Here is a 16183-nt window from a genome sequence, read left to right on the forward strand (position 1 = left end):
TAAAACAGATATCTTAATAAAGACGCTGATAAATACGCGTCCTGATTGCAGATAGGTTCATATAATTGTAGTTTAAACATATATTAATCAACCGAAAATTTTCTGGCCCGCACAGAAGCACACATAACAGTTATAACATCTCATATCATAGTAACAATTACTTTAAATTTATAAAACACATAATATGTATTTATTTAGCACATAATATTCACATAATTTTCCCGGTTATTACATCCTTCCCCCCTTGACAGGATTCTGTCCTCAGAATCAGCCTAGGAAAATAAATGAGGATACTTGGATTGCATTTCGCTTTCCAACTCCCAAGTCGACTCTTCAACCTTGAGATTCCTCCACAAGACTCGCACTAAAGATACAGACTTATTCCTAAGTACTATTTCTTTCTTATCTAAAATCTGCACTGGTTGCTCCACAAAAGACAAATCTGGCTGGATCTCGATTGGATCATATTCTATTACATGATTCGAATCAAGAAAATAACGCTTCAACATTGACACGTGGAACACATTGTGAATATGCTGCATGTGAGGTGGTAACGCTAATTCGTAAGCAACCTTTCCCACACGCTTCAAAATCTCAAAAGGGCCAACATAACGCGGACTCATCTTTCCTTTCTTTCCAAATCTTGATAAACCTTTCCAAGGAGAAACTTTTATTAACACTGCCTCTCCAACTTCAAATTCCATATCTTTTCTGTTAGGATCAGCATATTTGCGTTGACGATCTTGAGCTGCTGTTAATCTTTTCCGAATGAGTTCTATTTTCTCCTTCGTCTGTTGGATCAATTCTGGACCCAAAATCTTTCTTTCACCAACTTCTTCCCAACATATTGGAGATCTGCATCTTCTACCGTACAAAGCTTCGTAAGGCGGCATCCCAAGGCTGGCATGATAGCTGTTGTTGTAGGAGAATTCAACTAATGGCAAATGCTCGTCCCAACTCCCTTCAAAATCTAGTGCACATACCCTCAGCATATCTTCAATAGTCTAAATCATCCTTTCACTTTGGCCGTCTGTCTGCGGATGATACGCGGTACTCATGTTCAGCTTCGTTCCGAGACAATCTTGAAAACTTCTCTAAAATCTTGAGTTGAATCGAGGATCTCTGTCTGAAACTATGGATACTGGAACTCCATGTCGTGTCACAATTTCCTTAAGATATAACCGTACCAATTTATCCATTGATAATCTTTCGTTGATAGGAAGAAAATGCGCCGACTTCGTCAATCTGTCGATAATAACCCAAATAGCATCATGATTTGCCCTGGTCCTCGGTAATCCAACTACGAAATCCATCGCTATATGCTCCCATTTCCATTCTGGAATGTCCGATGGTTGTATCAGTCCACTGGGCCTTTGATGTTCCGCTTTGACTCGCTGGCAAGTGTAACATTTACTTACCCATTCTGCAATTTCCTTCTTGATGCTTGGCAACCAAAAGTTTTCTCTTAAATCTCGGTACATCTTCGTACTCCCGGGATGAATTGAATATCTAGAGTTGTGAGCATCTCGAAGAATTTCATCTTTCAGCTCAGCTACATTGGGTATCCATATTCTGGAAGAAAATCTTAATATCCCTTTATCATCCTTTTGACTCCCTATCTCTTCTCCTGTCAAACTGTCTCGTTCATGGCTCATTACTTCTTCCTGACATCTTCTTATTTTCTCTAATAATTCTGGTTGAAAAGACATTTCACACAATACCTCTATAGACATACTTGGAATATTAACCTCTATTTCTAGCTTCTCAAATTCCCTGATTAATTCTTCGGATGAAGTTATCATGTTTAACCTTTCTTTTCTGCTCAGAGTGTCGGCCACCACATTTGCTTTGCCTGGATGATAGTTAATAGTACAGTCGTAGTCCTTGATTAGTTCTAGCCATCTTCTCTGCCTCATGTTCAACTCCTTTTGGGTGAAGATATATTTCAAACTCTTGTGGTCCGTGTAGATCTCGCACTTTTCCCCATAAAGATAATGCCTCCAAATCTTCAATGCAAACACTATAGCTGCCAATTCCAGATCATGAGTTGGATACTTTTCTTCGTGTGGTTTCAACTGTCTTGAAGCGTAGGCTATGACCTTCTCATGCTGCATCAAAACACATCCCAATCCTTTGTATGATGCGTCACTATAAATCACAAAATTTCCTTGTTCATCTGGCAAGACTAGTACTGGAGAAGATACTAATCTATTCTTTAATTCCTGAAAACTTTCTTTACACTTCTCATCCCATTCAAATTTATGATTCTTCCTGGTGAGCTTTGTCAATGGCGTAGCTATCTTCGCAAAATCTTGCACGAATCTTCTATAGTAACCTGCCAGTCCCATGAAACTTCTTACTTCTGTTGGTGTTTTTGGCCTCTCCCAGTTGATTATGGCTTCAATCTTCGCTGGATCCACTTCCACTCCTTTATTGCTAATCACGTGCCCAAGAAATCGTACTTCTTTTAACCAAAATTCACACATAGAAAACTTTGCGTACAATTTCTCCTGTCGCAGTACCTCCAAAACTATTCTTAAATGCTCTATATGCTCCTCTTCTGTTTTAGAATAGATCAAGATATCGTCTATGAACACGATCACGAATTTATCCAAATACTTCTTGAATACTCGATTCATTAGATCAATGAAAGCTGCTGGTGCATTGGTTAATCCAAATGCCATCACTAGAAACTCATAATGCCCATATCTGGTTCTAAATGCGGTCTTTGGAATATCTTCCGGCTTGATCTTCAGTTGATGATATCCGGATCTTAAATCAATTTTAGAGAACCATACAGCGCCTCGCAATTGGTCAAACAAATCATCGATCCTTGGTAACGGGTATTTGTTCTTAATAGTCAGCTTATTTAACTCTCGATAGTCAATACACAGTCGCATACTCCCGTCCTTCTTCTTGACAAACAGTACTGGTGCGCCCCATGGGGATACACTGGGTCTTATAACTCCTTTCTCCAAAAGATCTTGCAACTGAGTTGCCAATTCTTTCATCTCCACTGGTGCCATCCGATACGGAGCTTTAGAAACTGGTTCTGTTCCAGGTGCTAGATCAATCGCAAATTCAATTTCTCTATCGGGAGGTAATCTTGGTAGATCATCTGGAAAGACATCTGAAAATTCATTGACAACTGGAATCGCTTCTAGTGTTGGAACTTTTTTGCTGGTATCTGTTGGTATTTAATTACAGCATGTTTATTTATTTAAATAAATGGTCAGCTTCCTGATTTGTAGGAGTTATGACTTGGTCGGTGGTATGTTTCTATTTATTAGGAGAAGTGGAATTAGTGGCTAATTTGTAGGAGAATAATTTGCTCGTATCTTGTTTAGAATAGTATTAATATTTCCATTCTGTAAGTTAGTTTTTCAAGCAATACAATCAGTTTGTTTTTCCCTTGCAGTATTATGTATTGTGTGTGTATCTACTCTGGTTTTTTTTTCTCAACACTTGGTATCAGAGCCTGAACAAGGTGTATGCCAAAGTATATGCCCAGACTAATGGCTATGGAAACGGAAAAGAGCAAGGAGAGTACGGTGGGACTAAACTACCCGATGTTGACAAAGACCAACTACACAGCGTGGTCATTGAAAGTGAAAGTGTTTATGCAAGCACATGGTGTTTGGGAGGCGATTGAATCGAAGGACGAGAAGGTCGTGGTCGAGGAAAATAAAGACAAGCTCGCGTTGGCTGCAATATATCAATGTATTCCAGATGATATGTTGCTTACAATTGCGGAGAAAAAGACAGCCAAAGGGGCTTGGGAGGCACTCAAAACTCTTTGTTTGGGTGCAGATCGGGTCAAGCAAGCCAAGGTTCAGACGATGAAGGCCGAGTTTGAATCCCTAAAGATGACTGATACTGAAGGTCTGGATGATTTTTGTATGAAGTTAAATGGGTTGGTCACTAAGATACGCGAACTGGGAGAAAATATGGCAGAGTCATATGTAGTTAAGAAAATGTTGAGAGCCATGCCTCCAAAGTTTCTCCAAATTACGTCGACAATCGAGCAATTTGGGAACTTTGAAGTCATGACAGTTGAGGAAACTATTGGGTCACTTAAAGCACATGAGGAGAGATTGAAAGGCTCGACTGAAAACACAAGTAATCAGTTACTGTTGACAGAAGCGGAGTGGAAGAAAAGAGAGACTGGCGATGAGAAACTGCTGATGACTAAAGAAGAATGGGCTAAGAAATATGGCAAGGGAGGAATGGAAACATCAAGGAACCAAGGAGGTGGTAATTATTACAATCGGGATGGGGGTCGTGGAGGTCGTGACAGACGGACACTCAGGTGCTTCAATTGTGGTATTGTAGGTCACTTCGAGCGTGAATGCAGAAGGCCTCGTCGTGATCAACAAAACAAGGACAGAGACAAATCCAAACAGGAGGCAAATTTAACATTTTCACAAGACGATGAACCCGCATTACTCTTTACAGAATGCACTAAAGAAGAATCAAAACAGTTGCTATTGAATGAGAAAAATGTGATGCCCAGGCTCAGTCAAAGTGGTGATCAAACTACGGAGTCCAATGTCTGGTATCTAGACAATGGAGCAAGTCAACATATGACTGGGTATCGTACAAAATTCAAGGATTTGAACGAAGGGGTAACGGGAAAGGTTAAGTTTGGAGATGGGTCCACGGTCGATATAAGAGGCAAAGGTTCAGTAGTTTTCAAAACAAAAGACGGGACTGAAAAATTATTTCATGATGTGTATTATATCCCTGAATTGCGAAACAACATCATATCACTGGGCCAACTCTCTGAATCGGGTAATGAGGTTGTAATGAAAGGGGAATATATGTGGATTTATGATGATCAGAGGCGCCTTCTCATGAAAGTAAAGAGATCTGGCAATCGATTGTATAAAATTCTTCTCGAAACAGCTCACTCAGTATGTTTGATGTCAAAGGCGGAGGAATCTACTTGGCTATGGCATACACGCTTTGGACATGTGAACTTTCAGGCAATGGCGTTGATGTCATCGAAAAAAATGGCGGAGGGATTACCAGAATTGATACAGCCAAAGAAGGTGTGTGTTGGATGCTTAATGGCGAAGCAGACAAGGACGAGCTTTCCTCGACAAACAGAGTTTCGGGCGAAGAAAAGACTGGAGCTTATACACGGAGACCTTTGTGGACCGATTTCACCATCAACGGCTGGCGGAAATAGGTACTTTCTTCTCCTGGTAGATGATTTTAGTAGAGTAATGTGGACATATATGTTAAAAAGCAAGGATGAAGCATTTGGTGCATTTAAGAAATTCAAAACGTTTGTGGAAAAAGAATCTGGAGATAAGATTAAAACTTTTCGCACTGATAGGGGAGGAGAATTCATGTCTAAGAATTTTGTTGATTTCTGTCATGAGGCAGGCATCACACGACATTTCACCGCTCCATACTCCCCTCAACAAAATGGGGTTGTGGAGCGACGAAATCGAACTGTTGTTGCCATGACTCGTAGTTTTTTAAAGGAGATGAATTTGCCTTCAAATCTTTGAGGTGAAGCTGTGCGTCATTCGTTATATATATTGAACAGGTTGCCCACACGGTCCTTGTCAAACATGACTCCGTACGAAGCTTGGAGTGGTGATAAACCAAATGTTGCACATATTCGAGTGTTTGGTTGTGTGGCACACATGAAAGTGGCTATTGTGCACACGGCCAAATTGGATGATAGAAGCAAGATCGTGGTCAATCTGGGTAAGGAAGAGGGAACCAAAGCCTACCGGTTACTTGATCCTGTTCATGGCACAATTCATGTAAGCCGTGACGTAATTTTCGAAGAAGGTAAAGCTTGGCAATGGACTACTCAAGGAACAGATTTGGAGTCTCCTGCAATCAATATTCGAGTTTCAGAATCTCATATGATGAACATCCCACGTGATAACACTAATGTACAAGAAATTGCGTCTCCACGGTACAGTGCAAATAATGATGTTCAGACTCCAGTGTCATCTGCAATCTCTGGCCAGTCACATGTAACTGAAAACCTCACGAGCGATGAAAGTGCTCCACGAAAGTTTCGATCTTTGAATGATGTTTATGCTGATAGTGAGGAAGTGTTCCTCGATTAGGACATGTTACTGTTGGGAATGGAGGAACTAGCCAATTACAAGCAAGCACTAGCTGACCCGGCATGGACAGCGGCTATGAAAGCAGAGATTGAGGCTATTGAACATAACTACACTTGGAATCTGGTCGAATTACCACCAGGACACACACCAGTCGGACTAAAATGGGTGTATAAACTAAAGAAAGACACCAGTGGAAATATTATCAAACATAAGGCGCGTCTTGTAGCGAAAGGGTATGTCCAAAAACAGGGTGTTGATTATGACGAGGTGTTTGCTCCTGTTACTCGACTTGAGACGGTACGACTTTTACTAGCTTTGGCGGCTCGAAACGAGTGGGAGGTTCACCATCTTGACGTGAAATCAGCCTTTTTCAATGGTGAACTGCAAGAATTGGTGTTTGTGTCTCAGCCACCAGGTTTTGAAGTGAAGAATAAGGAACATCTAGTCTACCAGTTAGTGAAAGCTTTATACGGCCTTCATCAGGCACCAAGAGCATGGTATGCCCGTCTCAGCAAATTTTTGGAGAAGCTTGGTTTTTGCAGGTGTCCATATGAACAGGCTGTATACACAAAGAGAGAAGGTTCGGTAGTGTTAATCATCGGTGTTTACATTGATGATTTGTTGGTTACAGGCACCGATATCTCGAGTATACAAAGATTTAAAAGGCAAATGGGGGAGGAATTTGACATGACAGACCTCGGTAAATTGTCTCATTATTTAGGCATGGAGGTCAATCAAAAGCAAGGGTACATTGAACTTAAACAAGAGCCATATGCTAAGAAGTTACTAGTTCGAGCTGGGATGGCTGAGTGCAGGCCGACTAAGTATCCAATGGATACGTCGATACAGTTGGATAAAGATGAAAAGGGTACAGCTGTGGATACTACTCAATTCAAGAGCATCGTGGGTGGGTTACGATATCTGGTCCATACTCGACCAGACATCGCCTATGCAGTGGGAGTTGTGAGTCGATACATGGAACGACCCACGGTTCTTCACCAAGCAGCTGTTAAGAGGATTCTGCGCTACATTAAAGGGACGACAAATTATGGTTTAATCTACTCAAAAGGAACTGGTAATCATTTGTTGGAAGGATACTCGGATAGTGATCTTGCTGGAAATACAGAGGATAGGAAGAGCACAGGTGCTATGGTATTTTATTTGAATGAAAATTTAATTACGTGGGTTTCTCAGAAGCAGCGATGCGTGGCTCTATCTTCGTGCGAAGCTGAATTCATGGCAGCTACAGCTGCTGCGTGTCAAGCAGTCTGGTTGCGGAATTTGTTGGTTCAGATTACAGGAGTGAAACATGGTCCGGTGGTCATCTATGTGGATAATAAATCAGCTATTGATCTTGCAAAGAATCCGGTCTTCCATGGTAGGAGTAAGCATATCGATATTCGATATCATTTCATTTGTGAGTGTGTTGAGCGTGGGGAGATTGAAGTTAAGTATGTGTGTACGAATGAGCAGCGTGCTGATGTTCTTACAAAGGCCATGGCGACTGTGAAGTTCGAACAAATGAGAGCTTTGCTTGGGATTCAGAATATGCAGAAACATGCTTAGATTAGGGGGAGCATGTTGGTATTTAATTACAACATGTTTATTTATTTAAATAAATGGTCAGCTTCCTGATTTGTAGGAGTTATGACTTGGTCGGTGGTATGTTTCTATTTATTAGGAGAAGTGGAATTAGTGGCTAATTTGTAGGAGAATAATTTGCTCGTATCTTGTTTAGAATAGTATTAATATTTCCATTCTGTAAGTTAGTTTTTTAAGCAATACAATTAGTTTGTTTTTCCCTTGCAGTATTGTGTATTGTGTGTGTATCTACTCTGGTTTTTTTTTCTCAACAGTATCTACCACATGGGCCAAATATACTTCGCGATTCTGATGTAATAACTTCTTTACTTGAGCGATCGCTAAGAACTTCTTCTCTTGCTTATTTCCTCGAAATATCACCTTCTTCTTACTATCCAAGGTCTGAAGTCTTACTTTCCTATTCTTACAATCAATCTGGGCGTTATTTTCTGACAACCAATCCATTCCTAAAATAACATCAAATTCTCCCAACATTAAAGGTATTAAGTTGGCATAGAAATGATGTCCTCCTATCTCAACATCGCACCTCGAGCACACTCGGTCGACGGAAACTTGATCCTTATTAGCTAATTCTATCATTAATGCTTGTTCTAACAACTTAACTTCGCAATGCAGTTTATCGACAAAATCTTGAGAAATAAACGATCTTGTAGCTCCAGAATCAAATAAAACTTTAGCATCTACGGAGTTGACTGGAAGCGTACCTGCAACCACATCTGAACTCTGAACAGCATCCTTCATAGTCATATTGAATGTTCTGGCTTTGGGTTGAGCTGGTGGTCCTTCAATCCTTGGCACACTCTGAGATGGAGCACCTGTAAGCCTTGGTGTGTTACTTGTTATACCTTGTGTTGGGCAATTCCTGGAAATATGCCCTGGCTTTCCATACTTATAACATCCAGTTCCCATATTCTGACCTTGAGTCTGATTCTGACACACATTAGCAAAGTGTCCCTTCCTGCCACACTTGAAACACGTCACATTAGCATTACAATTCCCAAAGTGCTTCCTACCACAAAACTGACAATCTGGTATTGGTGGACGATTGGGCCTCTGCTGATTTGAATTCTGAAAACGGTTGCCTTGTCCTCCATTTTCTGATTGTGGTCTTCTGAATCCCATATTTCTATTACCCTGAAACTCTGGCCTTCTGTTGAAATGGCTCTGGAAATTACTTAGCTGCTGACCTCCTTCTGAGGTTTCTATCTTCCTTTTCTTCCCATCTTTTCCTTTCTGAGACATGTCACTCTTACTTTCGATCACCATTGCTTTCTGAACCACTGCCACATATGAAGTCAACTCAAACATGGCCACTCTATTCTGAATCCAAAATTTCAATCCCTGCTCAAATCTTCTTGCTTTCTTTTCATCTGTATCAACCTGGTCTGGCACGAACCTTGCCAATTCAGTAAACTTAGCCTCGTACTCAGCCACAGTAAGATCACCCTGGGTCAGATTCAAGAATTTGATCTCCATTTGGTTCTTCATATACCTCGGGAAATACTTCTCCAAGAATAACTCTGTGAATATCTCCCAAGTTATAAACTCACCTCCTTCCAATGCTCGCGTGGATTCCCACCAATAGTTCACTTCGCCCTTCAGAAAGTAGCTTGCAAACTTGGTCTTCTGTTCAGTTCCTGCTCCGACTAATTCAAAAGCCTTTTCCATCTCCTTGAGCCATGCATTGGCTTCCACAGGATCAGCACTTCCCTTGAACTCAGGTGGCTTCACGGCTTGAAACTGCTTAAAAGTCACTACAGGTGGTGCTGCTGCTTGCTGCTGCTATTGTTGCTGCTGCGTAAGATGTAACATTTGTTGCTGCATCAGTCCCAACATCTGGATAATCGCTGGATCTGTACGGCTCTCGGTACTACCCTCTTCTGAATTATTCCTTCTCTTTGGTGCCATTATTCTGGTAAGAGAACAAGCAACATATATAATAATTTGTCAAGCATTGTGTCAAATATGTAGCAATTCCTTAGCATATCAAAATTCGCAAACAGTATCTTTTCCCAGAATATCATAAACTTGCTACCATATTAACACAAGCGACATGATTATCACATAATCCTGCTTATTATCTCAAGAATAATAACAAAAAGAAAATTTACTCCGAATTATCCAACCCTTTTAAATCCTTGTTTAAATCTTAACTAAACCAATCAAAATAGCAGGGCAATGACACAAGGCCTAAAGCTTAACGCAAAACAGGGAACTTAATTAACTTAACTATAACCTAACCCAATAACCTAAATTTAATCCCATAAAAGCTAAACTACACGCGCCTATCTTATGTGATCTTCCTATGACTCATCTATGACAATCCTACGCCTGTTTCAGTGACCATAACCTGTAGCTCTGATACCAACCTGTGACGCCCTCCAAACCCGGGGTCTAGATTTGGGGGTCACTAGCCAATAAACTATAATAAAATAATCACAGCGGAATAATAAAATAAATACGACCCCTTGCATGCAACTGGATCGATCACAGGTTATAGTATGGAACAGGCACTGATACAAACCAACCGTTATTACAAACCATAGTCTAATTAGTTTTACAACTTATTCAAATTTTATTACAAACCTTTAAACTATTCAAGCGTCCCAAACTATCTACCTGGAAACACACCAAACTATTTACAAGCACTAGACCTCTGATCAAACCTGGATCTCAAGCCTGCTCTGGCTTAGCTAAAAGATTAGATTGATAAACTAGTATGAGCGAAAAAAATGCTCAGCAAGCAGTATAAAATGTACTTGAAATGATAAACCACATTCTGATAATGACTGAACAAAAGGATAAAAGCAGTAATATTTGATCAATAATAAAGCTTCACAAGCTATCAACAATAAATGATAATTTTTAGATTGGAATCTAACTCCAACGGACGTACTATCACATGCTGATCAGTCTGTGTGATAGCACAAGGTCATGATTCATAGAAACATGTCCCCAAAATACGAGTACTCAATTAAAAAGGCAGTATACCTACCTGTACAAGACTATAATTGAATTGGCATGGAGTTTCTCAAAACAATGAAAATGCCTAGTTTGTTCTGGGGAGAGGCTATAAGGCATTCAATATATGTACTCAATCGATTTCCGCACGAGCTGTATCTAATGTTACGCCTTATGAGGCATGGTCTGGGGGAAAAGCACAAATTGGGCACATAAAGGTTTTTGGCTGTGTTGCATTCATGAAAGTGCCAAATGTGAATCTGAAAAAACTTGATGATCGAATTAGAGTTGTTGTAAATCTTGGAAAGGAACCTGGAACTAAAGTGTGTAGGTTGTACGATCCAACAACCAAGAAAGTGCTCGTTAGCAGGGATGTGTGTTTCGATGAAGAGAAGTCGTGGCCCGGCCCTGGTCTGGAGAGACAAGTGAAACTTGTGGTCCCCTCAAAATTTTTTCTATGCTGAAGTATGACGTAAACGAATCAACGGATGTTCTTCCAGAAGCAGACAGTGATATATCTGCAGATAATGAACATATAAGTGAAGGTAGCGACTCAGGGAGTACTGATTCAGACATCAACAGCGAACCAAGGAAGTGCAGATCACTAAGAGATGTATATGCTAATACTGGGGAGGTAGAAATTGAGGACGAAGAATTGTTGTTGATATATAGGAGTAGACGAGCCAACTAATTATGGACAAGCAGCCAAGGATGCGAACTGGAGAAAGGCAACGAATCAAGACATGGAGTCTGTTGAAAAAAATAAGACATGGTATTTAACCAAGTTGCCATAAGGGAGAAAAGCTATAGATTTAAAATGGGTTTACAAGTTGAAGAGAGACGCGAGTGGTGAAGTTGTAAAACATAAAGCAAGAATTATGGCGAAAGGTTATGTTCAGAGATATGGAGTTGATTTCGATTAAATTTTCGCACAAGTTACCAGGATCGAAACAGTATGCGTGCTACCCGCACTTGTTGCAAAGAAAGGCTGGGAGGTTTATCACCTTGACGTCAAAACGACTTTTCTGAACAGAGAAAATGAAGAGGAAATCTATCTTACACAGCCCGAGGGATATGTTAAACATGGTAAAGAATATCTGGTGTACAGACTTTTGAAGGCACTCTACGGGCTTCGTCAGGCACCTCAGGCCTGGTATTCAAAACTGAATAACTGTCTACATGAACTTGGATTTGAAAGGTGCCCATACGAAACAGCAGTCTACTCCAAAAAGGTGGGAAATGAGGTTCTGATTATCGCTGTTTACGTAAATGACATTCTGGTAACAGGCTCGAGTCTTTCGATGATTAAAGAATTTAAAGAAAAGATGAATGGAAACTTCGACATGTCAAACCTGGGAAAACTGAAATACTATCTAGGTATTGAAGTTAATCAGGGTCCTGGGTTTATTAAGTTGAAGCAAATGGGTTACACCAAAAAGATACTTAAAAAGTCAGGAATGGCAGAATGCAGCTCTAGTAAATACCCTATGGATCCGAAGGAGTGTTTGCACAAAGATAAAAAGGGTGTTGTAATTGACACTACATCGTTAAAGAGTTTAGTTGGGGGCTTCGTTACTTAGTGCACACAAGGCCGGATATTACATACGTGGTGGGAATTGTGAGTAGGTTTATGGAGAAACCTACAATTTTGCACCAGAATGCAGCGAAGTGTATTCTTCGTTATATAAAGGGTACTCTAGACTTTGGGCTGATTTACACAAGGGACAACAAGAATATTATGATAACAGGTTATTCAGATAGTGATTTGGCGGGTCATGTTGAAGATAGGAAGAGTACCGGAGGCATGGTTTTTTATCTGAATGAGAGTCTCGTTACTTGGGTGTCACAAAAACAGAGATGTGTAGCTCTCTCATCGTGCGAAGCTGAATTTATCGCGGCAACTGCAGCGGCATGCCAAGCCATATGGTTGAGAAATCTGCTGACTCGAATAACAGGTGAAGAGTTTGGTCCAGTCATGCTCTACATCGACAATAAATCTACTATAGATTTGGCCAAAAACCTGGTGTTTCACGGACGCAGCAAGCATATTGATGTCCGCTATCATTTTATAAGAGAGTGTGTTGAAAGGGGTGAAGTGATTGTGAAACACATTCGTTCGGAATTGCAGAGAGCAAACGTACTTACGAAGGATTTGGTGACAGTTAAATTTGAAAGGATGAGGCATCTGCTGGGAGTCAGAAACGTAGACAAAACAAGTTTAGACTAAGGGAGAATTTTTTGGCTTTTATTCTAAACTTGTTTATTGATTGATGTTTTATTTCGTTTATTTTGTTTTGCTGGAAAAGAAATCAGATTATAACTTGGTCTTTGCTTTGCAGAGTATTTTTAGGAGCTCTAGGAAATAAACGTTAACGATATAGTTGTTGTAGGACTTTCAATTTAGTTGTTCTTATTTTCTTGCCACCTTCTATTATTGTGGCTCTATATTATGTATTTGCAGCAGCAGAATAAAGGTTATCAAGTTAGCGTGCATCTTTTTTTCCAGTTTAAAGCATACATACTTATTTTTATCATAAGTCAGGCTATATTTCTACACTATTCATTGGCTATATATTGTGAGTTATAATATTCAGAGCTCTATCTCCAAATTTCTAAAAAATCCTAGGCCTGCAAGAAAGGGTATTTTCGATATTGATTGTAGTTGCAAGTTTGGTGTATTCAAGTTTAAGGATCCAATAACTGATAACGAATCTATATGTTTAATCAAATTAATGAAACTTGTGTTTAGCATATGTATTTTAACAGATGTCCATTCGAACAAATGGAAGATCATTTTGAAATCTAGGTCAGAGGCTATGGGATTGCATGACGATTTGAAGCCAACCATATCAGGGTTTTCAGTTATGAATGGAAATTTGTTGGTGATTGCAACAGGCGACAATCAGCTTTACAGATATCCTTTGACCGGTGATCGAATAATGAGTTGTAAAGTGAAAAGAGCTTAAATAATTGGTTGTCATCAATATGGAATGGACGATTTATGTTTTTATTCATATTCCAACACTCTTCGACCATGCGGAGATGGTGCAGTCCCATTCCCACAGCAGTAGACAATGTGATATTGCATAATCTGGAGGAGTTCCCCTCGAAAGACGCATCTATTGTCAAGTCTTTCTCAACTTCACATAGGTAAATGTCGTTGACTGATTATCTACTCCTACATACTCCACGATGAAATCACCTTTATTGATAGGTATACATGCCTCTACGCCCCAACCATAATTTTCCTTCTTTACAACTTTAAAATTTTTTCCTTTCTAAAAGGTCTATTAGTGTACGTGAGCAGCTTATACATTGAACCCATTGAACCCTGCATACACAATTCTCTGAAATACTTCCTCAATGTTGGCTAGATGATATTTTGGATCATGGATCATTTCTAACATAGCTGTGGTTATTAAAAATAATTTATGATTATTTTTGATCTTTTTTCTTATAATAACGTAAACAAACAAAAATATCTTTTATGTATTCATCATTTTTCTTTAAGTTTTTACATTGTAGTAAACCTGAATTTTGGCCTTTAAAATTTGAATAGAAATACAATATTGTTTGAAATTTAAATTCTCTTTTCAATACTTTTTGTAACTTAAAATATAGTATGTAGAGTGTTTTATTATTCAAATATAGGCCTATATTTACTTTTTTCTTATACATATAAATCTAAATAATATTATTATTAAATTTTATAAATATAAATGCATATACTATATGTGTATTTTTAGTTACAAATGAAATAAAAGTTTTTGGTGATAAACTTAATTTGCATAAGTGCAATTAAATTGTCTTAGTTGTGTTATTTTCTATGATGGTCAAAGATTATATATTTTTGCTTATTTTGTATGCTCTAATTCATGTTTTGATTTCTCACATATTAGTCTAACAAAATAATATGCATGTGTATTATATTTTTTTTTACACTTTAGTCTTTTCTTTTACTCTTCTTAATAGAACATTAACGAATAAGTACCGAATAAACTGATTGTGTACTTTTGAAAATAACTAGGCAATCATAATTTACATATTCAACATATTCTCTAGGTAATCTTGAAATTAACTTATCAATATGTTTGTTAGAACCCATAATAAAAAAAAATATAAATATAAGAACTTGTGATATTTTAGTTTTGAACTTATAAAGATAAATATATATAATATACATATTACTAATAAATTATCTTTTATCCATGGTCTATATTAATTTCAGAAATTAAGAATCAACATTTATAAGATTCCTATTTTAATTCAAAAACAAATTATCATTAATAATTTATACCTTGATCAAGTATATTCACTATAAGCAAAACGGTTAAATCTGACCAAAAATTTTTGGTCGAATTTAGCTAAATTCGACCGAATTTTACGCGGTCATTATTAAGCGAGTCTAATTTATTAAATCAGTTATTTTTAACTAAATTCGACCAACTAAATGCGACCAAATAAATTTAACCGTCAAAAAATGATCGAATAAATTCGAGCGAAATCGATTGAATTTCGAACTGCCTTTTTCTGTAGAAAATTTGAATTTTTAGCTAAAATTTGAAAATCCTGCCTAAAAATTTAAAATTCCTCGAAAAACTTGAAAGTCCCGCCTAAAAAAAATTCAAACATATGTGACCGCTTTTGAATTCAATCACTTTTAGTTGAAAGATTAGTATGACCTATTTCAGATGAATGCTAATTTTGCCTGCTTTTTGTCGAATAGTAAATTCAACTGTTTTTGCTAAATTTAACCATATTTTGCATGATTATAATCAAATTTAACAACCGAAAAGGAAAAAATATCAAAATATGTATACGAGCAAAACATACACTTGACAAAATAATAAACTAGAACACTTGAGCAAACATAATTAAAAACCAGTACTTGGTTTACAATACCAAAAGCCCTTCTGTTATGTCTATTCTGCTAGCATTGTCAACATAAGTGTTAATACCATCATCAGTGCTAGACGTTCAAAACACCACTAGTTATTTGCCTAGAAAAATTCAACAAAAGTGCTACACAGCTTTACAAAAAGGGAACTGAAAGTTGTAAAAACCCAATGGGCTCATTAGTTCATTAAAAGCTAAGCAATATGTTCAGCAGGCTAATAGAAAAAGGGACTTGAATAATATGTAGTTTTGTGCATCTGAATCTTCATAGGGAATAATTTAGTAAGAAACTTCTTACCAATATCCTCCCATGTAGTGATAGAACCAGCCGGTAGAGAGTATCACCAGCTCTTTGCCTTGTCCCTCAGAAAGAATGGAAATGGTCTCAGTTTCACAGCATCTTCAAAAACATTATTGAACTTGAAGGTGTCACAGATATCGATGAAATCCCTAATGTGCATATTGGGATCTTTCGTTGGAGAATCCCAAAAAGGACTGAATTCTATACCATATGAATCATGCTAGACTTGATTTTAAAAATATTAGCCGCGATGGCTGGTCTGACAATGCTAGACTGAATGTCGTTGATCTTCGGTTGTGAATAATCCATCAAAGCTTTCAGATTTGCT

The 16183-nt window shown here is 38.3% G+C and overlaps 1 protein-coding gene across 1 annotated transcript; it reads left to right on the forward strand.

Annotated features, from left to right (window-relative positions):
- The first annotated feature begins 12288 nt into the window (after nt 1-12288).
- On the forward strand, nt 12289-12885 carry LOC141666239 (secreted RxLR effector protein 161-like). Its single transcript, XM_074472233.1, has one exon. It carries the CDS (start codon nt 12289-12291, stop codon nt 12883-12885), a length of 597 nt encoding a protein of 198 aa, XP_074328334.1.
- Nucleotides 12886-16183: the final 3298 nt, after the last annotated feature.

This window comes from Apium graveolens, chromosome 6, assembly GCF_009905375.1.
Source record: "Apium graveolens cultivar Ventura chromosome 6, ASM990537v1, whole genome shotgun sequence".
In the NCBI taxonomy this organism is placed as follows: domain Eukaryota; kingdom Viridiplantae; phylum Streptophyta; class Magnoliopsida; order Apiales; family Apiaceae; genus Apium; species Apium graveolens.